The 26,271-nt window shown below is 38.7% G+C and overlaps 1 protein-coding gene across 1 annotated transcript; it reads left to right on the forward strand.

Moving 5' to 3' along the window:
• Positions 1-2,301: 2,301 nt before the first annotated feature.
• LOC104832743 (SLAIN motif-containing protein-like) lies at positions 2,302-25,532 on the forward strand. Its single transcript, XM_010569093.1, has 8 exons — positions 2,302-3,011; positions 12,303-12,439; positions 15,104-15,253; positions 19,322-19,462; positions 21,409-21,726; positions 21,923-22,060; positions 22,219-22,537; positions 24,349-25,532. Exons 1-8 carry the CDS (start codon positions 2,302-2,304, stop codon positions 24,404-24,406), a joined length of 1,971 nt encoding a protein of 656 aa, XP_010567395.1. The 3' UTR covers positions 24,407-25,532.
• The last annotated feature ends 739 nt before the right edge of the window (positions 25,533-26,271 follow it).

Genomic DNA, 26,271 nt, shown 5'->3' on the forward strand with positions numbered 1-26,271 from the left:
CGGGCGGGTGGAAGGGCCCCGGGAGCCCCGGCGGGAGGGGGGGGGCACACAGGCGGCCTTCGTTCGGCTCCCCCCCGCCTCCCACTGCATCTCGTCCGCTGTGGGGAGGAGAGCCCGTTAACCTGCCGTTAAAAACCCGGATGTCTTTTTGAAAAAGTCCAAATTATTGTCTCCGGCACAGTAATGGCTTGAAATGTGGCTTCCTTCTTTTTTTCTTTTTTCTTTTTTTCTTTTTCAGCCCATTATACAATGAAATTAAGTTTTGCAGATTTATATTAATCTTTTTTTCCTCCCCTGTCCTTGCAGCTTTATTTGGGTGGTTTCTAGACTTACTGGTTGTGGGAAAAGGCTTAAACGGTTTTAATCTGTTTGTTCTCCCCCCCATGAATGAAAATGCAGTTTTCGCTGCTCCTCAGCCTTGAAGAGGAACTGATTTTTTGGGTGACAGATCTCATTGCTCCCCCCCCCTTGGGTCGTTTTGTTTTGCTTTGACAGTAGAACTCTTAAACTCCCCACTGGTGCATCCTCAGTGAGTTACTGAGCAATAGCTTTGAAATGTCTTTGGAAATCATGCTAGTTTCGTTACTCACTGAGAGGCTGGATGATTTCGTAGGAGCGAGAATCCACACAAGGAGATTGTCAAAGTGGGCATATGAGTAGGAATCGGATTGCTTGGTAACTACAAATTAAATTTCTTTTCCCCGCGTCAAAATGATTTCCGTAATGCTTCTTACAGGTATGGTTTTGAAAGCTATGTTTAAAGTGCCTAGCAGCCAGCTCTGTTCACTTACAGCTCTTCGTAAGTGCTGTTCGTGTTCATTATTAATTCAAACGTAAGCCTACAATGTTCATCTTGCATGTAGAGGACCAAAATAAAAGAAAAACCTTGTCAAGTAAAAAAGCCCCAAACTATATTTTTTAGGAAATATACTCAGCTACTTCTGTTACAGGTAACAAAGTAATAGGGAGATGCTACGGTGTATATGGAGCGGGTGTCTGTATTTTTAACCTTGCTTGCTTTGTGTACTTTGTGTGATATTTAATTTTTGTGGTTTCCTCTACCAGCTGGCAGTTAGGCCTTAAAAACAGGAGAAATTTGCAGACAGCAAAGGGGGGGGGAGAAGAACATCTACAGCCACAAAATATTAGGGTTCAAATGCAGTTATAGTGCCTGCATCAAATCTTTTAAACTTTGAATTGGGTGTCATCTAACTCCCTCGTCTGTAAGTCTATTTGCCCTCCTTCTGCAAAATAGAAAGGATTTGTAATTTTTTTAGGGGAATCCATTTTACTTGCTCTGTGGAACATTTATCTCGTATCAGGGGCTTCAATGAAGCATCAATTCAGAAATGAATGCACGCATTGAAACTGAAAACTCATGTAAATCGCTAGTGTAGGGAAAAATCAGTGTGTGCTGCTTATTCTGTAAGTGTTGTAAAACTGTATGTAAAGTGCACCAGCATTATTTTAGAGCTTTTGGGAAGCCTGAATAACTGTGCAGTTTAAAGCTGCTTGAGTGACGGTGCCCTGCACACTCTTCCTTGGTCAGCACAACCACAGGATGAATAGTAGTGCTTAAGACAGGAAAAGCAGAGAGATGGGTTCATTTTATGAAACTTATTGGAATGTGTAATCTATGGTGTGATATATTTATATTTTTTTTTCCTATTTTTCGCTGTGTTTGCATCACAGAGCTTGCCTCTCTCTTTTCAGTTGTAACAGGAAAATATGCCAGTAAAGACATGCTTATTTTCATGTACCACAGTAACTGCAGTTCCTGTCGTTAGTCATTGTCGTTAGTCTTTGGTATAAGTTGATACAGAAATGTTTTCAAGTTTTTTCTGCTTTTCCAGGATAAACCTGGTAATGAACAAAGGATGTTTTTACCATTTTCTTAATGCTGTCATTGTCTGACGTCAGCAGCTTGCTAATTATGTTTCCTGACTTTGCTCAACCAGTGCTTTTCTCATGTATTTTGTTTGTAAACAGATGGAAACTAAACTATTGTGCATGATTAAATCAGCTTCCTTTTATACAGTCTAATTTGTAGCATAATAGTTGCACATCCTAGCTGTTTAAAAATGAGTCGTTTGTGTTTGTTGAAATGTTTCATACTAATTTCAGTTGTTCTTTTTCAATAGGTTTTGATTAAGTTCAGTCACATGGTACCCCAGTGAAATTAGTTTATGCTTATAAAAGTCAGAATTTGTGGTGTTTAATTCCAGTTTGCTTAAAATATCATGCATCTTTGTGGAGCTTTTATACATTTTTCGTGTCTTGCAGTGAAACTGTGTGTTTTGGATGATGGTAGTGCCTGGAAGCGCCCCGGTCATACAGCAGGATCATGCTCTGGAGCCTGACTTAGGACGAGACTCAATGGAGAACTCTGCCATGGGCCCCGACACGGAGCCGGCATCCGAGGAGGTTGGCCCAGAGCTAGAGGAGGTGCGAAAGCTGCGGGAGCTAGTGAGGAGACTGGAGATCGAGAATCAGCACCCACGAACGAAGAGCAGCAGGAGCATGCTTGGGACAAACATGCAGAGTGACATCCATGCTGGTGTGGATAACCATGACTCTGGTCTTAATGGGATGGAAATTAATAACAGCATCAACGTGATAACAGAGAAGCAAGAATTGCAAATCATGGCAGATCTGAACAATCAATTAAGCAAAATAAGAAAAGAGGAAGGAGAGAACAACTGCTTAAAAAAAGACATAGATGCCCAAACGCAATATAGCTGCAACAGTGCCACTGAGGAATTGTCTTCCAGCATGTGTAAGGTGGAAATGAAGACTGCTGATAACGTTAGATGTTCTTCACATATGGATACAAGTAATAGCACAGAGCTTATGCGAAACATGGTCATTACAGGTATTGATTCCTCAGTTAAAATAAATGAACAAAATCCCAGTGAAAAATGTGGAGATCTAGAAAGTCTTTCAAATAACACAGATCTGGATGAAGTCAAAGTGTTAGAGCTTGAAAATTGCAATGAAGAAGAAGATAGCTGGTATGTATCTCAAAACTTTAGTAATACATGGAACTTAACACTGCTGTGGTTGGGAGTTTCTGTATTTAGGTGTGCAATAATTTTTAAGGGTATAAAGTGATTTCAATACAGTGCTTTGATTTTTAGCAGCAAGAATGCAGTTCTCTTTATCGGCTCTTCTTATGTTTAAGACCATTGTGCCAAAGAATTTTTTTTTTTTTAAATCAGTTTAACTGTAAAGCTTCTTTTTCCCCCTTTCTTCCTGATGCTGCTGTAGCAAGCACAGAAAACCCTTCTTTCCCTGTTAGTTTATTCACGTATAATGCACGCAGATGAGTGAATAATGGAGTTTTTAAACTTTGTACATAACTGTCAAACACTGTATTTAAGTAAGAATTTTGTAAAATAGAAACTGAGACCTTAGACCATCTGGAATTTGTGGCTTTTGCTAGTATCTAAGATGACAAATCATTTCCATTTCCTGAATACTGTTTCTTTGCAGTTAACCTGTTTTCTTTTGTTCAGAGACATGAACTGAAACAGATCAATGATGTAATCCTTAACTGACCTTACTTTGTAGGACTCTCCACTTCACCAGCAGCCTTGTTTAGAATTTGTTTTATAAACTGGTAGATTAATTTCTCTTGCCCTTCCAAAGCTAGTTAAAGTTCAAGGCGAATTCCAGCTCACGGATAGCTATGACTTGAGATTTTACCTAGAGTTTATAATGTTAAGACTTTGTAGGATAGCCTCAGGGATCTGCAAATTGTGTAGCTAGAGATTAATCTAGCAGGGAAGACAGCGTTGCGGAATGGTTGCTGAATACAAAACAAATCTTAAACTCTAAAAATTCATTAGCTGTTATAAGTGAAGGTAAACTTCATTAATGGAATGGAGCTCAAAAATGTAATTATGTCAGCCCAAATCTAAATTCAAGCTTATTAAAAACAGGGTAAGCCATTTTTGAGATGACAAGTGAAGGAAGACTGATTTTTCAGTGTTTGTTAGTTTTGGAAAGGAATGTATAAAGTTAGAAGTGTTCTTCAAAATAGAGTTTCTTCTTATGCGTTCTTTTTGTGGGCATTCAGAAAGTTCATTCACACACCTCTCCCAGCTGCAGATGGTACAAGTGACTTCTCATGTGCTTTTAATTTGTACTGCCAGTCATGATTTTTTTTTTCTTTGCAAGATTTCTTTTAAAACCCAAATACTGGTTCTAACTTGATTGCTGAAACTCTTTAGCATACCTAAACGCGATTTTGAGCAAATTTCTTGGGGGGAAAAAAAAAAAAAGAGAGAGAGATAAAGGAATATATTTAACAAGTTGAGTTTGGGAGGCAGGCTTCATTATTTCCATGTTAATGAAAACAACTAGTTTTATATTCATGCTTATATAGCCTGTGACATGAGAGATTCTTCAAACTGTATTGACTTGTTAAAGAAACCAGACAGAGTCTGAGATTTACATGGCTGGTGAATACTGTCCAATGCAGTCAGGATTGATTCTGCACCCAGAGGCTCAGTTTATTAACCTTTCCTTGAGTTGGTGGCTAATAAGGTCATTCTTTACCAGGTACGCTTCTCAGTAGACCTTGTAGGATCTTCATGTTTTTGATACCTCTGTTTTCTCATCAAATTGGGTTCATCTAGGCCAACATATTAAAAAGAGGTGCCCCAAGGAGTTTAAATAACATTGGTATTGTGGAGCTCTTGTGCAAGTTCTATTATCATAAATTACCTTTAATCATGTTGCGTTGCTTCTGTCTGTTTTGTTTTCTTCTTCTCAAACAAACCTAGTAAAACAAGAGGCCGTTTTTATGATGGCTTCTTGTTGCAGAGCTCTTCAGCTAAACTGAAAGTGGGGAACGAGTAATGTATGTACAGTCAATAGCGCATGGCCGTGCTTATTGCCAAATATGCTAAATTCTCTTCATAAGCATGTCTCTCATACTGTCCATGCAGATATTCATGCATTCCTATCGGCAATAACCAGAAAACAGTGGTTGGGGAAGAGAGGAGGGGCTTCTTTAAAACAAACCAAAAACCAAAACAAAAACACCCTTAATGCTATATGGATTTAGGATCAACTATAATAAGGTGGCTTTGCTGATTGGGGGAATTTTGTACTGCCTGGATGCAAGTAATACCTAAATGTGTTAAGCAGTATATTAGTTAAAGCAAATAGCTTGCTATGTTGTTATATTTGCAGTCCTTTTTTAATATTATACATTAGGAAAAAAACTTTAGCTAATATTGGAACATATCATGTGTACTTTGATACTTAGGATTTTTGGCAATTTCTGAGAAATTCACAGTGGCTTTGTTTTTTCCTGTCACTGCTGAATTGATAAATTTTAACCACCCAGTCCTTTTGGTTTGCTGACCTTTTCTTTATTATCAGCTAGTAGAGGGGATGGTGCTTTATACCTTAAAGAATATCAAGAACTCATTTTGTACACTTTTAAAGTGTGAAAGTGTTTAAAATAGGGGGTGGGGAGCAGGAAGCTTTCAAAAAGAGAGGCTTTAGTTCTTACATCTTCATGTTATGCTAGTTTTAATAATGGGTCCAAACTTCAGGGTAATTTCTCTGGTGGTATTGTAGTTATGCTCCATGACTACTTCGTAGGTTCGAAACCTCTAGTTGAGTCTACTGCGTGGATTTTTGCCGCTCGAGCCGAAGTGGTAACAGCAAAAACCATTGCCCCAGGAGGGCCAAAATGGAAGCATGAAGGAGTGGGTCAGAGGATTTGTTACTGTTCTCTGCAGGTGCAGATAGTCTCAGTTTCTGCGCTGTTTTGAAATTACTGGTTTTATTTGGATCAAGCTTGCAAATGTTTCTGTGCATCTTCCCTTGGTTTCAGCAAGATTTGCGTGGTCTCAGGTTTTGTTTTTTAAAAACAACATTGCAATGACTGAACTCCTGTGAAACATGAGGTACTGCATCACCTGCAGTAGCTGTAACTCAGTACTCCTTTGGTGTCTGTCCCTTGACTTGCTTTCTTAGGTCACTTTCTCAAATAGCTGTTCAAAATTGTAAATATCCTTGAGACCCAATCAAGCGAAAGTCGGCTTTCTGTGCTGTTGAGTTCAGCATGATGCTTAACTTAGACTTCAGTGCTGTTTTCTCATTACTGGTTACCAATTCGCTCCCTTATGTTATGCTTCAGTGCAGGTCAGCTCCTGAGCTGTTTCTAGAAAGGCTGTTGTCCGTACAGAAGGGAACAAACAAGATATGCTTGCAATAGCGTTAGTTTGCTTGTCGTCTTAGTGTTTGTCATTCTTGGGTACCGCCTGTATGTAAGAATTAGGTTGTGGTTTTCTATGTGTTTAGTTTATTGTTCTTTGTGCAGTGATTTGTGTTCAGCATTTTGTTACGCATTCCCGTGCTACTTGTTTGGTGTTTTGCCAATTGCCAATTATTTTTCCTGGTAAGACTTGGGAGAGAGAATTTTGTCTTGGAATTATGATGAAACTATTCAAATTCCAAGCCCCTCTGAACTATAAAGTATTCTTATTAATGTGTCATTGGATGAAAGAGAGAGAGAGAAATGGCAGAAATTAAAAGCCTTGAAGTTTTTCAGTACTCTTTCTCCTTTTAGCTGGATTAGACTTTCCACCTCCATCTCCTTTGATGGAATGAGTACCAAACTCTCTGACCATGTCTCACCTTGAACAACTTTAGGTTTTCTCCTTGATGGAAGGAAATAGGCCCTTGGATGTGTCTCCCCAGTATTGCTACTGCTGTTGCTTAAGGTCTTGATCCCAGTGGCAAAACTGCCAGTGGTTTTACACAGGGCTTCAGGATAAGCTTTTATGTATGTTCTGCTTTTTTTTTTTTAAAAACAAACAAACCAACCAACCCAAAACAAAACACGCCATAACAATCAAGCAAATCCATGTAACAGAACCTTTTCTTTAAGTTTCTTTTAAACTGCTGAGTTCCTTTTAGAAGAATACGTAGAATGTGATACGTGTGTACATGAATGTACAGGTCTACTCAGCCTAATGTGGTCCTGTTTTTTGTGGGGTGAGGAGGAGAAGGAATCCATGTCACTCAGGTGAATCCCTACATTGCTGCTACATCCACGCCTTGCACAGTTTTCATTCCAAAAAGCCTGTCTTTCGACATAAAATAGGTTGTGCTGCCTTCACCTTAGGGTTGTGTTGTCTCCTGCTTGAATACAAGAGTTCAACACAGCAAGTAGGGTGCCCTTGAAATAGTCTTTGTAGGAAGAAGGAGCATGGTTTACTCAAATTACTATTTAGGAGTTTCCTGGGAGTGTATGTTTTCAGACTTAGCCCCATGTCCACTGGCCTTCTGTATTAATGTCTAAAAGCATTTAATTCAACGTACTGCAGGATATCATCATTGTTAGCTTGTTGTGCCATCAGAGATAGAAACAAATTTTCTGGAGAAGTTCCACCAAACGAGGATGTGGTTCTGCACAAAACTCGGGTATTGTACCAATATAGGATTATGAAAAATGTGTCCTCTTGTGCCTCTAATTTTGGGGAGAACTTTAACTCCTTATTCTCTATATAATCGATTTGTACATTTCCTCAGGCCGTGTAGTAGTTTGCCTGCAATCTTTCCTTGCTGACAAGACTCTTTATGACTTAGAAGCAGTAACTTGCAAGGCCTTAGTTTCTCAGACTGGTCATCAGATGAAAACCTTCTAGAGGTATTTTTAACAATGGATTGGTTAGCTCTGTTGCATTAAATAATGTACAGATGACTTACCAAAAACATTTTCTGAATGTCTAGGTTGTTTGAATAGTGCGTTACCCGTTTGTGCTAGCTGCAGTTAGCCATTACGACGGTCTGTGTAACGTCTGTCTCGCTGTGCACAATCTCTGGGTAGATTGAGCTCCTTCAGAACCCTTCTGCGCAGCGTTATGATAGCATTACCATCGGCAGTCTTCGTTGCCAGTAATTGCCAGTGCCGGAGTAGAGTAACCTGAAAGGAAAAATCTACCTGCTTGTCTGACACTTGTGTGCAAAATACGACCTTTAGGGTTAAATTGCTTTTGATGGCGGAGGCTTAAAATGACAGTTCTTACTGAAATGCTTGAGGAATTGACTCATGGCTTTCTGTAAAATGAGGTGTGCTCATTTGCGCTGCCAGAGTGGAGGGGGAAAGCCTTTTTATGTTGCTGCAGCGAGATTGCTAGAGATGCTGCTCAGCATCCTTGTGCAGTGTACGTATAATACAGCTCTTAAGTTGTCCCACAAGGTGCCTTTTGATCGTCTTACAGACTATTGGCTGTGTCATGAGATTAAGCTAATGCGATGTTTAGAGCTTCTGTGACTTAGTGACTAGATCTTTGGTATTTTGTTCAGCAGGATTAGTCGCTAGATAGACATGAAAAAATGGTGCCTCTTCTGCAAAACATGCAGTATAATTTTTTTTTTCCCTCTCTTTCCCATTTCTGTTTCTTGGGATAAAGGTTCACACCTCCACTTGGGCTAATACTATAATGTTTTTATATGGAGAGTTTGCCACAGTATTTTTCTCATGTTTTCTTTCTATGTTTCTGTCATTTCAAGACCTGTGCAGTATTGGTTCACTGTTGCTTTCCACAGCACTGTACTGTCAGTATTGGTATCTCTGTGCAACAATAGTGTTTAGATTTGAGACTAGAACAGCATAAGCACAGTAATAAATCTGAACATCAACTCTCTGAAGTGTGATACATAAAGGAAAGGAAAATGAATGTAATCTGTTTGAAAGACACGCTTTACAGAAGAATTTAGGTGCTGCCTTAGCACTTTATGGAGGTGTATCTTATAAACCTGAATTGTTCTAAACATACTTAGTTACCTCAGGTCTCCTCCTTGCATTGATGTATATAACTCAAAGGTTTCAAAATCAGTATAATTTCTGCCATTTTTGGTACCGCTGAAGCTACTGGTGCTAAGTGCTGTAGAAGATGAATAATAAACCAAGCATGTGTCTTAAAAACTGAGGTTCATTTTACTTTGTTTAATTTACTAATGTACTAGTTATAGAGCTTTCTGCAGCTGAATTCTCTTCTTATGATCTATAGATTTACTAGTGCAAATATTGTGCATGATTAGGATCTTAAATTCTGAGGCAATAGTGGCTTGCACTCTTCTAATTGATCTGATGTGTTAGTACATTGTGAAGATTTTTTTTTTAGTGCAGTGTGTAAGTTGAGAAAGTTGTCATAGTATTTTCTAGATTCTCGGGGGGGGGGGGGTATTTAAAGCAGTATTTTCAAAATCAAACAATAATGGCCATTAGCTCCCACAAATCCTCCTGTGGCATTGACCCCAAAAGAAAGATAGCATCTCTAGAAGATGTTGGAATAAAGTGCAAAGAATCCCACAAATTTATTTTTTGAGTGCCTACGTTCTTAAAGGAAGAAAAATCTCATGTTGTGCTTGCTGCACAACTAAAACTACTTGGCTCTTACCAGAGGTGCATTTCATAAAATACTTCATATGGGAAAGTGAAACACATACACTAGTACGCAGAAACTAAAGATGCTTTATCTAAGGGTTTCCTCACAGAAGCTGAAGAAAATTTCATTCATATTTAATGTTATGCAGCAAAACCCCAATACATCAAATTGAGATTATATGGCCAAATGTTTACTTTCTGAATTTTGTATTAGGCCTTGTAACTCTCTAAATAACTTCTTAATTGTCATTTGCAGTTTGACAAAAGAAAATATTCAAAGCATAACCTTTTGCTGTTTAAACAGAACATGCTTCACACCCAAACTGCTGAGTTGTAGCAACAAAATGCAAGGTAAAGCTTGTTCCGTAATCAGGTATTTGTTAAACTCAAAAGACTTTGGCTGACTCGTAAACTGGCAGTCGTAGGCATACTTAATGGCATGCCTGAGTACATTTTTTCCAATGCTTATTGGATTAAGTTAACCTGACAAATCAAACAGCCTTAGAGGATAGAACTACCAGAAATAAAATTCTGCATATTTTTAAGCAGAGCAGAGTGAGTTTAGTTTATCACAAAAACCTCTTTCAGAAGAAAGCCTGTTTTAGTTCAGCTAGAAATGTGGTACTGTATTAACCTGGCCTCTGTTGCTGCGGCAGTTGTGCCACGGTGGCTAAGGAGGATGACACTGGGTGGGGGAATCCTTTAGTAAAAAGTGACTTTTGGTTCTTTATGTCATGTCCAGAAAAATATTAACTTCTATTTGTGGGACTGGTGTTTTTAGTTTATCAGCTGATGGTGTATAGTGCTCCAGAAGAATAAGCTATGCAAGCATGTTTTGAGAAGTGAGCTTGCTAAGTATGTTGCACCTTCCCCAAAGCTGCTTAAAAAGGAAAATAGTAAACCTGACGCTGATGAAATCAAACCAGAATTCCTCTTTTTTTATAAGTTGCCCATCAGTGCACTGAAAAATTGAGTTAGCTTACTTAATTGACGTTAGTGAAATTTTAAGTGAGACCATCTCTTGCCAATAGACTTGTCAGCTGAAAAATGAGAGTCTGCTGGCAGACTACAGAGGACTCCGGCACTCTGCGAAGCAGGTAGCTCTGCTCCAGGTGGAAATGGTTCTAGCAATCAAACAAGTGTTGTCATTTTCAGCTGATACAGTTCTGAGTAGAAACATGATTAGCAGTGTGGAAGGAGCTGGGTAGAACAACTACTTCCTGAAGTAGAGCAGGATTTTCTCTCTTAACCTAAAATATGTGAAGAACAGCGTGACCTGCCCTAAGGAGGCTATTGGCCTCTTTTTTGTTTGATGGTTTTATTGCTGCTTTTTTTGGTCTGAACTGTAAAATAAATCCAGAGAAAGAGCACTTTGCTTTCTCTGTTTTATTGGATCCAAGTTGTTGTAATGCTCATTTACCCATGCAGAAATGCAGCAAGATATGCTTGTGAGGTCTTTCATAAAAGATAACATTGCACATTCAGGAATATTTGTGTTCATGTTTCTCAGCATTTATTTTGTCAATAGCAAATTAGGTTTTGGATTTTTTTATTTGCATGTGGTTTTGTGTAAAGCTTGGTGTGAAAAAGCTTCTGTATGACACATGACTAAAGAGACTGAATCTCTGCTCCCTGAATAAAATCGGTCTGGTCAGGGGCAGGAATATTATTGACAGTGGCATGTCAAGAGGCAATAGAGAATAATTACCTTCCACCTGTATCCCATCCCCCAAGAACCAGACAATATCAAGAGTAAATAGCAGGTAACTGCTTCACAGCAAGTGAACGCAGGTGGTTCTTCACCCTATGTGTCTGTGCATTGTGGGACTCGTTGCAGTAGGGTGCTGTGGGTACTAAAAGCAGCTATGAATTCAAAAAAGGGCTTAGATGGATTCACTGAAAAATACTCTTTTGAGAGCTGTTGCATACAGAGGTGCTTGATCTGATAGTCCCAAACCGCAAAGTTGCGGTAGTCCAGGACAGCTTTCTGCATCAGTGCAGCTTTTGGATTGATTGTTTCTGTACTTATCCTTACCTGGATACAGGATAGGACACAGGGCGATAGGTTAGACAGGCATTTTGATGCCAGCACAATGATTTAAATATCCCAGTTGTTTGTATATTTTTATCTTGGCCAAACATTGCTTTCATGGATAGGATGCCCCACAACTGAGAGTCCCATAGTATGTTCCTATAACTTTTAAACACAAGGGGTTTTCAGAAATTAATGGGGTAATTACTAAAATATCTGATGTTTTATATTAGATTTGTTGTGGAAAGGAGTATTTTATGAATTGAATACGAGATGTCTGTGTGAGAATGAGTAACTGGAACAGAAAGACTTGATGTATCTTGCTGCAGGAGTGTCAAAAGTTACTGCTGGAAGAGAGAGTAGGAGCACTTGAAGTGCATGCAGACATTCCTTGAAATCTTAAAACCATCCTCATGATCATTTTATGCTCAAATACTGATGAAGATGAAATATTATGTATACATCAGTGTGAGGGCAGCTGTTGGGAGTAGCATAAATCAAGTGTGGCTGTAGCTGGTTTGCTGGTGATGAAGAGGTGGGGGTGACAGGTGATGTTGAGTATACCAACAACTTAACTTTTAGTAGTATTCCAACAGCCCAAGCTTGAACCTTTCCTTGCGCAGGTTCTGTACTTTCTCTGTGAAGCCATCTTTAAGTGAATTTTTACTATTGTGACAGTAAATTTTGTTTCTGAGTCATAGTATACAATTTAAACTTTAATTTTTCCCTCTGTTTTTAGTTTGGATAACTTTTCTATTGCTTACTATCAGGCATGCTTTAGTAAAAGCTACTTTGGTGGCTGTATGCTTTGAGTTAATGAGTGTTATTTACTGTCTCCTTTCAATTGTTGCAAAGGCTCTACGTGTCCCCAAGAAAATCTACTACAGATCAGAAAACTGACTCACCTTTAAAATGGTGCCGACAGGTGTTGGATAATCCCAGTCCCGAGACAGAAGCAGCCTGCCGAACTCTTATTAACAGACTTGATCAAGGTACGTAAACTATAAGCATTGTTTCTTCAAGTGTATCTTATTTCCACTTGTGTACTTTACATTGTTCAGAAACAGTAAAGCAAAGGAGACATGAAGTTTGCGGTTGCTGTAGTGGAGAATATCTGCAGAGATAGCACTTCAGATGTTGTGCTCTTGGTGCATATTTGTACAGCCATGTTTGTTATTGTATAAAAACCTCCCTGCTTTTGGTTTACATTGACAATGCATCAAGTGATGAAGGTAAGAGATCATTCTGTAAGCATTTAGAAAACTATGCTGATTACAAGTAATAGATGAAACAAACTGAACTGTGATGTTTTGCCTCTGTATTTTTTAAGATGCAAATATAAGCATTTGAAATTAATTGCCAAATTGACCACCTTGCTTTCTGGGTTTTTTTTGTATGTTCAGAGCCTAAACACTAAAATATATTTTAGTGTATGCCTAAACACTGAAATATATTTTAGTGTTTTCAGGCTCTTGGTTGTTTGGGTTTGGATTTTTTTGTTGTTGTTGATAATATTCAAACATCTTTAATGTAAAAATATGTAGAGGGAGGAAAGTGCTGCTGGGGAGTGGGGGAGAGAATCATATGAAATTATTATTGCAGCTTTTTTCTATATAAAAAGTTCTAGTGTTGTTGCGTGTTTCTAATGGAGATTATTCTTACTGTTTCTTACCACTAGTATTATTACCTGGGTAAAACAGTTGACGCTCAAAGCTTACAATAATGGAACATTAAAATCTGTAACTTGAAGAAAAAGGTGTCACTTGGAAACCTAGTTTTTCTTCCAGTTTTATCATCCCCTAAAAGCACTTCATGGTGGCTTTCAGCTGTGTTACTTAACTGCTGAGGTAAAATCCCTTACTTCATCTGCCTGGAATGAAAGGACTACGTTCTCTTCAGTAGTTGCATACCACCATCATAGTCAGTATTCTGGGGTTGTAGGTTTGTGTTTTTTCTTTTCCGTTTTCAGAGCACAGAAGGATCAATCCCATAGTAGCCTTTCACTGATGTAAGAGCTGTTAGAATAGATGCATAGTTTACTTCATCACAAAACCAAGGGGGTTATTCTATTTCTGCATACCTGTAGTACATCACGTGGAATCCATCTAGGAGATAGCCTACCTTTGTCTTTTCAGACGTACTCCAGGTTTGTATGTAAAATGTGCAAGTCCTGGGCTGAGTTGATGCTAGCCAAGATGCTGAGGGGTTTGAAATGAAGAAGTAATCCTTTTCTGTAGTGTATAACTTTCTATATCATAGGTTTCCTATATAGGCAGCTGTGATTTATCCTGCAGCTGGAGGGATGACTAGTTTTGTTATTTTCTTCTAACAACTCATCATTGGAAAGCATTGCAGAGCAGGATGTGTTGCAGCCTCATCTGTCTAGTTTGACTTGTGAACATCTAAATACAAAAGCTGTGGTGAGCAGTGTTTGAAAAAGTGAAGTTTCTGAGAGAATTAATGTTTTGAAGTTCAGTGATATTCTTCACTGCTGAAAATACAGCCCCCAGTTTGGTGCAAAAATTGTCTGCCTGGGTTTTGCATTGGCTGGTTTTGTCTTCTATGTGAATGCAATAATTTTGATTTCAGTTTAACCAGTAATTTGACCTCAGTGATTTGAAGTCTGAGAGGCCACTGTTTTGTTTTGGGTTTTTTTGTTTAAGTTTACATACTAACAGTGTTTTGGCACTGCTTGGAGTCAGGCTTATTTTTAGTTTAGCCTTGAAATTCCTGATCTGAGATAATTTAATGTAGTTTGAGAACAAACTTAATTTACTTTTATAAACCATCTGTGCTTAAAAATTCAAATGAAGATTCATCTGATTAACTCTTTGCTTTCTGTCTTAAATGTATAAGGCTTTACTTGTACTCTATCACTGTTTTCTAACTAAAGTAGTCTGACCTTATATTTGTGGGGGAAATAAAAAAGAAAACTACATAGTGAATCTTCATTATTTTCTTACCTACTGTTCTCTAAACAGTAAGGGTTTACTGGGCAATTCAGCAGCCCCTTGAATATATAGAGAACGTAGACCGAGTCATTTCTGTAGCATTGTAGCTGCTTGTTTCCTTCCAGCTTCAGTAAGCATGGATGCACTAAGTTTTGCTACCTGTCTTCTTTTTGATTGTTTTGCTAACTCATGTGTGAGTCTATGTTGAACAAATATTTCAGAATGGTTGTTTTTATATTAATTTGCTTTTCTTTTAATCTAAAGGCATAGCTTTTGTGGTTTAATGTTGTTTTGATTCCATCCTTAAAAATTCAAAAGTAACACATGTGTAAACATAAAGTTCAATGGTGTTTCTTAAAATGAAGATGAGGTATAGAAGTAGCAGATATTTATGAAAACAGTCATCTTTGAAGACCAGCACTGAAACTTTCAGAAATGTATGGCTTCTTTAAAGCTCAGTTTGTCAGTAGTTATTCTTGGAATTCTTCAGGAGTGACAAAACAAGTTAAAGGGGAGAGTGAGCAAGGGAACAGGCGCTGCTTTGCTTCCTACATCTTGTAACTGACACCATCAAGACATCTTATTCGAAGTACATCTGTTACAATATTTAATCTTGTTTGATCTGATGCCTTTCTTTATCTTATGCTCTTTGTTTTTAAAAATAATTTTATAACCTTTATGGCTTTTTTGTATTTTTCCTTCTAGCCAGTAGATGGAAAAACCTGTATTGCAGTCCATTGGCATCACCAAGCGCACATAATTTGAATACAGAGACAGGCTCCTGTAGCAATGCACTAAACTCTCCCGGGCATCTCAAATCGACTAACAAAGCACTACTAACCTGTGGCAGCTCAGGTATGGCATGTCAGTAGAGCAGTGCAAACCTGTAGTGTTTAAAATGCAAGGAGTATTACTAATGGACACAGGGAAAAGTTGTCAAGAAATGTGAGTCCAGCCATGGGGTTTTCTCCTTTTAATTTGCCTGCTTACTGACCCAGGTTTCATCTATTATGTGGGAGAAAACCTCCTTGCATTCTAAATGTCATGTAGTTATTTCATGGGTTTGTTTCTATAACTTCCTATATATTTATAAATTGTACTAATTTTAAGTGACTTAAAATAGAAAACAGCTGTTGGGGCAAAGAAAATATTGCTCTTGAATAATGTTATCATATGTAGGTGTTAACTTTATAAAGTTACTTGGATTCAGTTTTCTGGCTTGAGAGTTTGTGAAGTTTCTTTTGAAAATAATGATTAATGTAGGCAACAGAAAGAAGCCTTGAGCTTTAAGATAAAAGGTGTTGTCTCCAGGCTAAGTCTTTAAATTGGCCGAGTGGGCAGCTAAACACAAAATAACAAAAGCTTTCTATCAGGCTTAATTGTGTCTGGAGACTGATTTCCTACCTTAGAGGCAACTTATACAAAATTCTTGTTGGAAGCCTGTATTTGTAGGTATGATAATAAAGCTTGTCCTAAGTGGCTTGGCCTTAAGTCTCCTGTACATTTAAGCTGCTTGCTGCCTAAGGAGTCCATGTAGGCTCTTCCAGGAGCTTCGTTTATCCTTGATGCAGTTCATGCTCAGTTTCCTAGTACAAATGCTTTGCCTCTTGGCTTTATTATCAAAGGAGTCTTCCTTGATTCGTTTGTTTCTTTGTGAAAACTGCTATATCCTAATTTGCATGTTTAAAAACATAAAGCATGTTTAACAGTTTCTGGCTTCAAACCTGATGTTAAATGAACTTTTTTTTGAAGAAAAAAAGGGTTGCATATGAATGTTTTTACAGCTGCAGGTATGCTTTTGAGATCTGCTGGTTTTCTGTTGTAAACAGAAATTAACATTTATCTCTATTTTGCAAACAAAAGGACACATGTAGGACTGTTATTTTTGCAAGCTGAATTCTGCAGGGAAAAATCTCTAAATCAATTTCTTGTTTTTAATACGAGGTTGGTTGGCAATCTAGATGTCTGACCACATTTTCACACACAAGCAGTTACTGATGTATAAAACCAAAGTGTCTTTGTAACTTCTAGACTTCTTCATTCACTCTGCAAATCTGCTGAAGTTGTTAAGGGTACCAAATAAAAAGCCAAGTATAGAACAGGCTTTGTCCATGTACGATTATACATGAGAGTTCACTTCATCTGTTTGGTGACTTCCAAACTTCCCTTGGGACTTATGTAAGTGCCAACACGAGTTTAAAGTTCACTGTCGACTTGATTTATTCAAATCTGATTTTATTTCTAAGAAAAACAGAGCTTCCCTACCATTCAAACGAAAAATATTTAACAGTAACTTCCCTTAAAAACTAAACGAAAATAACCTTTTACAAAATCCAGATGTGGTATATTTTGAAGCTTCTGTAATGAAAACCATAATCAGTTCATCTTGCAATGTTAAGCCACAACAGTTTTTACTGATGAAAGAATGTGAATGTTTTTCTTTCCCTCCTTGACTGTTTTTTAAATAGACCTGTAATTTGAAACGCTACAACAAAACGAAACACACACAATTGAATTGGGAACTTTGCTTTTTAAAACGCTGTGTTCAAGATGCAACTGTATTAAAAATACAGCTTTTAGTATTAGAGAAGGTGTTAGATACAGCAGGAAACCTGTGCTTATTCATTATACTACATCCTACAGGTGCAATCCCTGCTCTCATGTTGGCTTTACTTCAACTGCTTACAATGTATTTTCCTGACACCAGAAGGAAAGAAACAGGAATATGTTATATGGCAGTGCAGCCTTAATACTGGAGTGTCTTGACTTGGAGTGTGTATTTGTGTAACACACACATGCACAGGCGCACCCCTTGACTACGGTCACACTTCTACCACTGTATTATGTAAGCATCTTGAAACTGCAAAAACTTTACGCCTTTTCACATGAGGAATTTGAGGCTTACTGGTACAAAGCAGCTTGCTCAGTGTCCATGTAAGAATTTTGTTTTACGCCTGGACTTCAAACGTGTGTTTTCCATGTCATCAGTTACTACTCTTCAAAACTGGTTCAAGAAATAACATTGGGAACCTGCTGCTTTTGTCTGCCTGACTGGAATTAACCATTATTTGAAAGGGTTGCTCAGAAATGGTTTTTAGATGTTTTGCTGAGAACAGACAAAATGTTTTATTTCTAGCATTGTTGTTAAGAATTATTCAGTAGGTGCGCTGCCTTCAAGACTTCTTAGAACACAGCAGGCAAAACTGCGTGAGCTAAAGTAAAAGTCAGTGGTGAATGACATCCTATAGATGCTTTGGGAGGCTGACATTCTTGCTTTGTCAGCTGGTGTGTTACAGCTAACTTGTTGCTTTTTATTTAAGTGATGATCTCGAATCCCTGCTTGAGCAGGATTTGTATTTCTTAAGCCTATTCTAGCTGAAAGTGATGTTAAGTGCTCTTAGGCTCTTGCATATCTACTAGCTTTATCTGATCTTCTGTCTGATCGTGTTTTTTTTTAATTTTTTTTGATGGGTCTAAATCTATATAGTATGAATTGCAACCTTCTCTTGAATCACTTTAAGGTTATGATGTACTCTCTCCTAAAATAGCTCTGTAAGTTACATGGTTTTATGTGTCTGTCTTTGAGGGTTAGTTATGCTAGGAGCATATTACAGTATTTTGTAACATGTAGCATAGATAAGCACATTTGCTGTGTAGAGGTTTTACATCTACTAATCCTTCTGCATTTCCAAAAATTTTTCTAGCAGGTGTTTTGGGGTTTTTGTTTTGGTTTGTTTTTTTTTTAAATACAAAGCAGTAAGGTAGTTATAAAACAGGAAAAGAAGATGAAGGTACGCTCAGCGTTGTGTGCTCTCTCTCAAAGATACTACCCCGACCCCAAATTAATGTTGATGGAATGGTAGCAAGATTCTCCTGCCATTGCCTGCATCTGCCTGCCATCTGCAGATGGAGATAAGCTAACTGCTAGGTGATGCTTAGCCTTCCTGCAGTAACAGTCATCCCAGATGCCAGGAAAAGTAGTATTTGAGGAAGCCCAAAGGCAGTTGTGATACCACATTTCTGCACATAGGGCTACTTAGAAGCCTCCCATGGTTGAAGGACAAGTACCAGTACAACCCTAAAGTTACATGGCTTGTTCTCACCTCCCTATTTTAGTAGCAAGTGGTAGTACTCTTATGCCATGGAAAATGTTGACTTGCTGACTTAAGAAAAAGTACTAACAGGTAAAAGTTTCCACTTAATGATGATTAATATGATGATATTTTTATTATTCTTCTGCAAAAGGGAAATTATTTGTTGTTCTTCCTAATGCCTGACTGATGGAAAAACTTCCCTGTGGAAAATATCCTTTCAGTTTGTTTTTTATGACCTGCTGTATGAACAAGCTATGGCCTTCCCTCTAAGAGAGAGTTTGGTTTATGTTGAGAGGAAGAAAAAAAATGGATAAACCTCAGGAGTGGGGAGGAGGCAATCTAGTGTAAATTCTACTTTGCATAAGCAGATTGCATGAGTGATTTTTGAGGTACTGTACTCTGAAAGCCATTTAGATCCTTTTACTCCTATGACTGCTCACCAGCGCCCTAGCAAGCACTTTGTATAGCTTTGCAGTTTAATATCTAGATCAATAGTTGCCCCTTTCTCAAAATAGGCAGAAATAATACTGATCTTTTAAAGTATGTTTCTATGCTCAAAATTACCAAGCATCCCTTTGCCACCTTCTGGACAGAAGTCGACAATTTTTTTTCCCCTGTGCAAAGACTGCCTCCTGAAAATTGCAAGTTAAAACACTGAGCATTGTGTTCTCAAGTAATTTCTAACTTCTTAATTATTTCTAGCAACCATACCTCAACTTCACAACTGCACTGATTTTATTACCAGAATAAGTTCTCTGCTGCTCATTTTTGTTTTGTATGTGGATGTCTGAATGCTTTTTCTGTTCCTCCCTCCTCTTTCCTCCTGAAGGTTATTTGAGCATGCATTCTGCACTGAGCTCTCAGTCATCTGTGGACAGTGAGCTGAGTACATCTGATGACTCTATCTCCATGGGATATAAACTGCAGGACTTGACTGATGTCCAGGTTATGGCACGCCTTCAGGAAGAAAGTACGTGACAGCAATCTCCGTTTGGTGTTACAGTTTTAGAATTGTAGAGAAATGTAGATGGATTCCGCCTGTTCTTCTCTTCCTGCTTTCCCCAACAAAAAAAGAATTTAAGAGATCTTTTGAAATGTTTGTGATTTTGCTTCCTTTAAAAATCTACAGACCCAAACTGCCACTTAAAGTTAGCAGTTGTATAACCTTCTCAAGATTACACATCGTAAAGCAGAGGATAGTCTTGAAAGTATTATCCAAACCCCCACTTTAAATATGTAAGTGCCCTTTAATACTCAAAAAATATTCCATCCCAGATTGTCTCTGAAATACAGGTGAAGTTTCATGAGTAACTGTTTCATAAGAGTTACTGTTTAAACAGCAGCAGCTCACAGTTGCCCATCTGGTCACTGTCCCCTCACTTAAGCAAACACAAGCAGCTGTGACTGCACTGTGTAGTGGTTTGGGGAACTGATCAGCTGAAAAAAATAACCCAGCAAAATTTTTTGCTTGTAAATTTTTGTTGTTCTGAGCTGGCTGCCTAACTGCAGCCTGAAATCATATTAGAAGCTGTCTAGAAGACTGAATTTTGCAAATTGTTTATTTCACAGAAGCTGCAAGTAGTATTTCACTGCTGTGTTGAGTAAAACTAAGAGTTCAAGAGTACTAAAAGTGAAAGAGCTGAAATTACAATTGAAGTTTTGCTCTGCTAGAGTGCTCAGAGACAGTTCTGCAAATTTAACTTAAGCATAAAACATGTCTGTGTCCCAGTGTGGGGGGATTTCAGGGCCCTGATCCAGTTCCCATTAAAACATTGGTAAACTTTCTGTTGACTTCAGTGTGATTTGGGTGAGGTCCTTATTGAAGATCAAGGTGGAACAAAGTGGTTGGATCTGTTGGTCTGTGCAAACTAATCATAACTGTGGTTTACAGGAAATAGAGAATGAAGTTCTCTGTTTTTCTTTTGGAGAACACTTACTTTTAGTACTGTGCCTTTAATAAATTTAAAAAATACTATGATCTAGGAATTGGAATATCAGATCAAAAAGAGCAAAAGACATAAGATTTTGTTATCACTTTATTGTAGCTAAGGAAAAGTTCTATTAAAGCAAATAACGGCTTTTTTCTTTCTAAACTTGAATATTTTTTTATGCTTTGTGATCACTTCAAAAAAAATGTCGAGGAAATCCCATCACATTACAAAGTTTCCAGTGAAATATGAAAAGTGCTTCATCCTCAGAATGGTGGGAGCTTTTCATATTTCCATTGTGAAGGGAGAAGAGCGGGGAATGCTTGCTTTTTTTTTTTTATCCCTCCAGTGAAGGGACTGCACCAAGAAGAGGGTTCTTCAGAACTTTAACTGATGCCTTTCTCAAAAGCCCCTTCAACCAGTTTGCTAAATTAGTTCTTGGTCAGAAGTTGCTTGTATTTTGTTAGGCAAGAAGACGTAAATAAAGGCGTAAGTTGGGGGAGGACCTGTAAATAAACCAGACGGATGCACTGTAGATGTCAATAAGAAGCAGATATTTTTTCACTCGAAGGCAGAAGTTCAAATCTTTATTGCAACCTGTTGAACTGCTGGTGGGTGCGTAACTAATTGAACTAAAAAATTCATACTGTAAATTAGACTTCTATACCTAGTTGACCTAACAGAGCTTGCATGGCAATATATAGTCCTCAATCACAGCTGCTTGTGTATGTGACCTAAGGAGTAATTCAGGTCAATTTGAATATTAACTCTTTGCTCTAATTAAACAGTACTGATGTGGGTGACACTGTTCCAGTTTAGAGATTCCATATGCTGTGTCTTCAGTAAAGAGAGTTATTAACTTGACTCTCCTTCCAAGGTGAAATGAATCACTGATAAAAGCGCTGCTTCTGAGGTTGTGTTGCAACTGGGTAAGGAATTTCTATTTTAAAGTATGATGACTTTGAGCCGTGTTGCCCTCTATCTCCAGGCCTCCGTCAGGATTGTGCCTCTAGCTCTGCTTCTGTATCACGTCGCAGTTCCAGTGCCTCCCTTCACTCTCTGCGAAGGGGTACCTACAGTGACCAGGAGTTTGACACGTACAGCCTTGAGGATGAGGATGATTATGATTGTTCCCTGTCATACCGTAGCACTCACAGATACTCACCATCTCCGCTCAGTTCACCCCGATGTCAGTCCCCTTCTTCCAGTGCAGATTATGGCAGGTCATCTACTTCCCGTATCCGTCCCCCAAGGAGGTCTGTGCAAAGTCCCATGCAAGACCGGCTCAAGTATGCAAACAGCGAAGGTAAGCTAGTTGTGAGAGTCAGTGAAAATAATTTTGACATACGCAGTTCAAAACTGCTGTTATTTAATGGAAGCTAAGAATTAGTTACACGCTTGTCTGCTTCTAAGTGCGTATGTTTTTCAAGAGATAGTCTAATCCATTATACATCTCCATTACTACCAGAAGCAGCGAATAAAGAATTTGCTCTTGATTTCAGAGGAGATGCGCCACAGCATGCCTAACCTGGCCAGGACGAGCCTTCGAGCTCTGGAGTCTGTACGCAGCAGTCGGAGCTTGGAGTCAGATCTGCAGGTGCCAAGCAGTCGAATTCCAAGAACTCAGCAACGGTCAGCAGGTCTGTGCAATGTCTTCTATATGCACTGCTGTAGTTGATTTCCTTCTTTCTGTTTAACTGACCCAACTAAACCCAAGGCTCTTAAAAGGCCTGGTGTCCTGAAGTGTTCTTAAAATACTGTTGCCAACCGAGTTATTTTTTCATTATTTCACTTCTAGGTCTGGCTCCCAGCAAGCTCAGGTATTCCTCCAGTGCTGGGCAGTCTCCCTTAACAGTGCGACAACCCATGAAAGCAGGGTCATGCACAAACTCTCTGTTAACACCCAGGCAGCCAGTGAAAGCCTGCAGTTACACAAGTCCTGTTAGCGGAGTTCGAAAACCACAGCCATCTTCACTTAGCACAGGCTCTTCCAGTAGCAGTTGCACTACCAGAAGCAGCAATATGGTCACTGTGGCAAAAAATTCACCCATTAAAGCACGCACGTCTGTTGGAGGAATCTCGGTGCCCAAAAGCAAGCCAACACCACCATCCAAGAGGTAAGTGTGAGACTTCAATTCTGCCTCTCTTTCACAAATTAGAAACACTTTTTTATAAAGTTATGTTCATCTCCTGGTTTTAAAGTGTGACATGGGTATAGTGTTGGGTCAGAGCTACTGATGAGCTTTAAATGTAGGGTTGTGGTGGGGGAGCCCTTAAAGAAAGGGTAGTACTTAGCTGGAGGATTCATGGATGTTGAGTACTTTGCCCTCAGTCAAGAAGAAATGGGTTGCAGTTTCTTTCAGTACCACTCAAATTAAATTCTGTGAACTTATGTGTGAACCGACAGGCTGGGACTCATCAGCTTCTGGGTGAGATTCCCCTCTTTACCATGTAATCTGTGACCAAACCATTCAATATTCCAGTATTCCATCTGTTTAAAAAAATAAGTGGTTTTTTTTTTAAACAGGGCTAATTATCCAGGAAAATGAAGAGGCATAGGCTCAAACTTCTTTCTATTAAGAAATGAACATTAGGGCACAGATTTATTTGGTGCATACATCTGGTTTTGGGAAGGGGAAAAACTCTTCCAAATGACTAATAAACTGTCTTTACTGTTAATGTAATAATCTTCCCAGATGACCTACTTTGGTGCCTCTGTAACTTTGCTACTAGTAAAATAAGTTTGGTGGGTTTTTCTTCTTCCTTAGTCTTTTGTTAGGACTCAAGGTGGGCATTGTCCAAGGCCTAAGGAATTTTTAGAAGGGTTTGAAAAGTAGGACAAATTAACAAGGCTTGTCTTAAGCATGATTCTATATACATTATAGTAGAGTAACTTCATACAACAAGGTGAAAGCAGAGCATATATAATGGTTTCCAAAACCAGAATTTTTGTTCTTGCTGCAGAAGTCTGAACTGATTTAGAGGCCACATCTTAATCCAGAAAGATGGAATGAGTTTTTGCACTTTTTTGACATTTACTTCTAGCTTTTATGATTAGCTTCCTAAATATTTAGTCAGTGGATATTGGAACTTTGTAGACAGTTTAAAGCAACAGCTGTTTAGTTAGGACATGTTCAATCTCTTTAAAGAGCAAGGCCCCCAAGATGCTCGTGACTACGTGCACGGACTGCTTTATGCCATTTTAGCAAAGTGTGTTCTTATCCCATTGTCTTAAGGCATCTGCTGTGCTTTTTTGTGTGGTAAATCCACTACCGAATTGCCACAAGCTATTTTTTACAGTTACTTGCAGTACAATTGTAGTGTAAACTTCTGTGATTGAGGGGAAGTTAAAAGTCGATTCAGTATCAGACTAATAAGCAAGAAATACTTGTTGATTTTTTTTTTAATGTCCCGTTGTAGCCTTCAATAAATTGAACTGTATCTTTAAAAAAAAATGCTCAAAAGGAAATTTTTAAATTCTTAATTTGTAGTAGTACTCTACATACAATCTGATTATTTTTCCTGTGTTTAGTCATATGTGCAGAGAAGAATACTTCTCTTGGACTCAGTCATGGGAAAAACCCACAACACTATTAACTACTTAGCAGAGCAGGATATATATGTCACTAAATACCCAGTAATAGTCACTTAATTTCTCTGAACTGTCTGAAATTGCTGCTGCTGTGTCTGTTCTGCTGGCTGTCTGGTGTAGGGGATGTGCAAGCTGTACACATGTGTGACTGCAGCAGTTTACCTAAGGCAGGCAGATTTTTTTTTGACACTGTCAAAAGACAGATGTTGCAGAAGCCCAGTGTAAACCAAAGCCTCAAACAAGCATTCCTGTGTACATCAACAGATCTGGGGACTTTGCTTCTTGGAGCTGTTAGTGACTACTTCTTTTTTTTTTTTTTTTTGTCACTCAAACCAGATTTCTTCAGTCAGCGCAGACCACCGAGGATGATTCCTGGAAGGATGGGTGTTACTGACAACCTAAAATGCTGATGCACTGCCAAACACTGCTGTGAAGCAGACCCCCAGCTGGCTGGGCGTAAGAACGTTATTTGAAAACAAAACTCAAGAAACCCATCGCACTGCAGACTGATGTATATAGTTCCTCTCCTCTTGAACGCAGACTTATTCTCACCTTCTGCTATTCTGCCAAGAGCCTGACCTCTTCGTGGTGGAACAGACAACTGTTTTACTGTGTTTCCACTGTTTAAAACATTACTGAAATACCAGTCTTCACATGAAGACTGAAAATAGCCTTATTTCATATAAACCTCTACTTGCAGCCCTGTGGAAAGTTTGTCACACAGAACTTCTGATGTGACCTGCTCCTGAGGATGCTTGCTTAAAAAGGCTGCTGGTTGTCCTGTTGTGCCAGAAAGCAGCTTTGAGCTGTTGCTATGGTGTGTTGCATAGCAGGGGGAGACTAGAAATAGCTATATAGGTGTTAGAAGTAAGACTTTTAAAATTCACCCTGGTGTACTCTAGTATTTGTCTGAAACTCAGCTGTTTGGGTTTTTTTTTTACTTCTGTATAGAATGTATTTCTGCTACTTTTTATTGTTTGTTCTAGAAGATGAAGCCGGTTTTTATAACTGTAGTACACTTCAAGCTGTTGTATTCAAGTGTGTGCATCACAGTTCACAAGTGAAGGAGCAGTACACAATATTTGTGTGGGTTTGTGAACAGGCAGTTACAGAGACAGGGGATGCTACTTAAAAACTGCTGTTTATCAGCATCTTCATATCTCAGCTGAGGAACAAACACTGGTTAAAAGTACACTTTTTAAAAATACCCCCCCAACTGATTTGACTTGAAGTGTTTCCCTTTGATCTCTTTCAGCTAGCCCCTAACTGCCTTGATTTTTGTAGAAGAGTTTTCTACTGTCTCTTTGGCTATGAAGGATTCTGTTTCAGTGTCCTTTTCCTCAGCAAGTGCTGGATGCTACGAGTACAGTCTTAGTACAGAAAATATGCACTGATAGCAATGTTCTCCCTGCCATCAATGTGATTTTGATAGTGTAGTTTAATAAAATGTTATGGTGCTGAAATAGATCTGCTTTATTCAAACAGTGAGCCTGACTTTGGAGTGGTTTTTTGTGCTAGGAATGAGGCTTTTCATGACAGGCCCAGCTCTTCAAGCTCTGCACGTTTCCAGAGGAAGGCTCTTACAATGCAAGTATTGATATTTACCTTTAATCTCCTTGGATTTCATAAGAATGAGGCAGGTGTTAGCCCAGGAAAACTTAATGCACAGCACTTGTTCATGTCTTTTCTAGGAGAACATCACAAGTGGCAAAGCAGAACAAAACAGAGGAGGCACCACTTGCACATAGGAAGTTCTGCAGGGTGCTGTACAGCAGAGATCACTTTTTACATCAAGTTTGCTTTAGAAAGATAAAAAAAAAATGAAGAGGCAGTTGATAGCAAATTGCTGTTTCAGTCCAGCTCATGTGTATGTCCCTGTATCACCCTCGCAGGGTAACGCCAACACATTCTTCTCAGCCCCTTGTGCAGAAGTCATCGTCACACACTAGGAGCTCTGAGACCGAGGTTGGGTTTGTCACCTCTTGAGATGCAGCTGTAAGCCAGTAACTGAAAAGTAGCAAGGGGTTTCTTTCTCACATTCTATTTGCTCATTCTAATGACTATCAGTGTTTTAATATAAACTTAAGATACAGCTGGATACCATTATTTTCCTGAAGGTGAAATAACCCTCTTCTACTTCAGAGCAGCATTGTAAGTCTCAGAGCCAGTTCCGCCTTGTTGAAAGGGCAAAAAGGAAGGTTCTTGTTATAAGCACTGTTACAGGTGGGAAAAGAAGCAGATGACACTGAGCTGGAGCTA

The sequence above is a fragment of the Haliaeetus leucocephalus genome, unplaced genomic scaffold (assembly GCF_000737465.1).
Source record: "Haliaeetus leucocephalus isolate CR32 unplaced genomic scaffold, Haliaeetus_leucocephalus-4.0 Scaffold262, whole genome shotgun sequence".
Classification (NCBI taxonomy): domain Eukaryota; kingdom Metazoa; phylum Chordata; class Aves; order Accipitriformes; family Accipitridae; genus Haliaeetus; species Haliaeetus leucocephalus.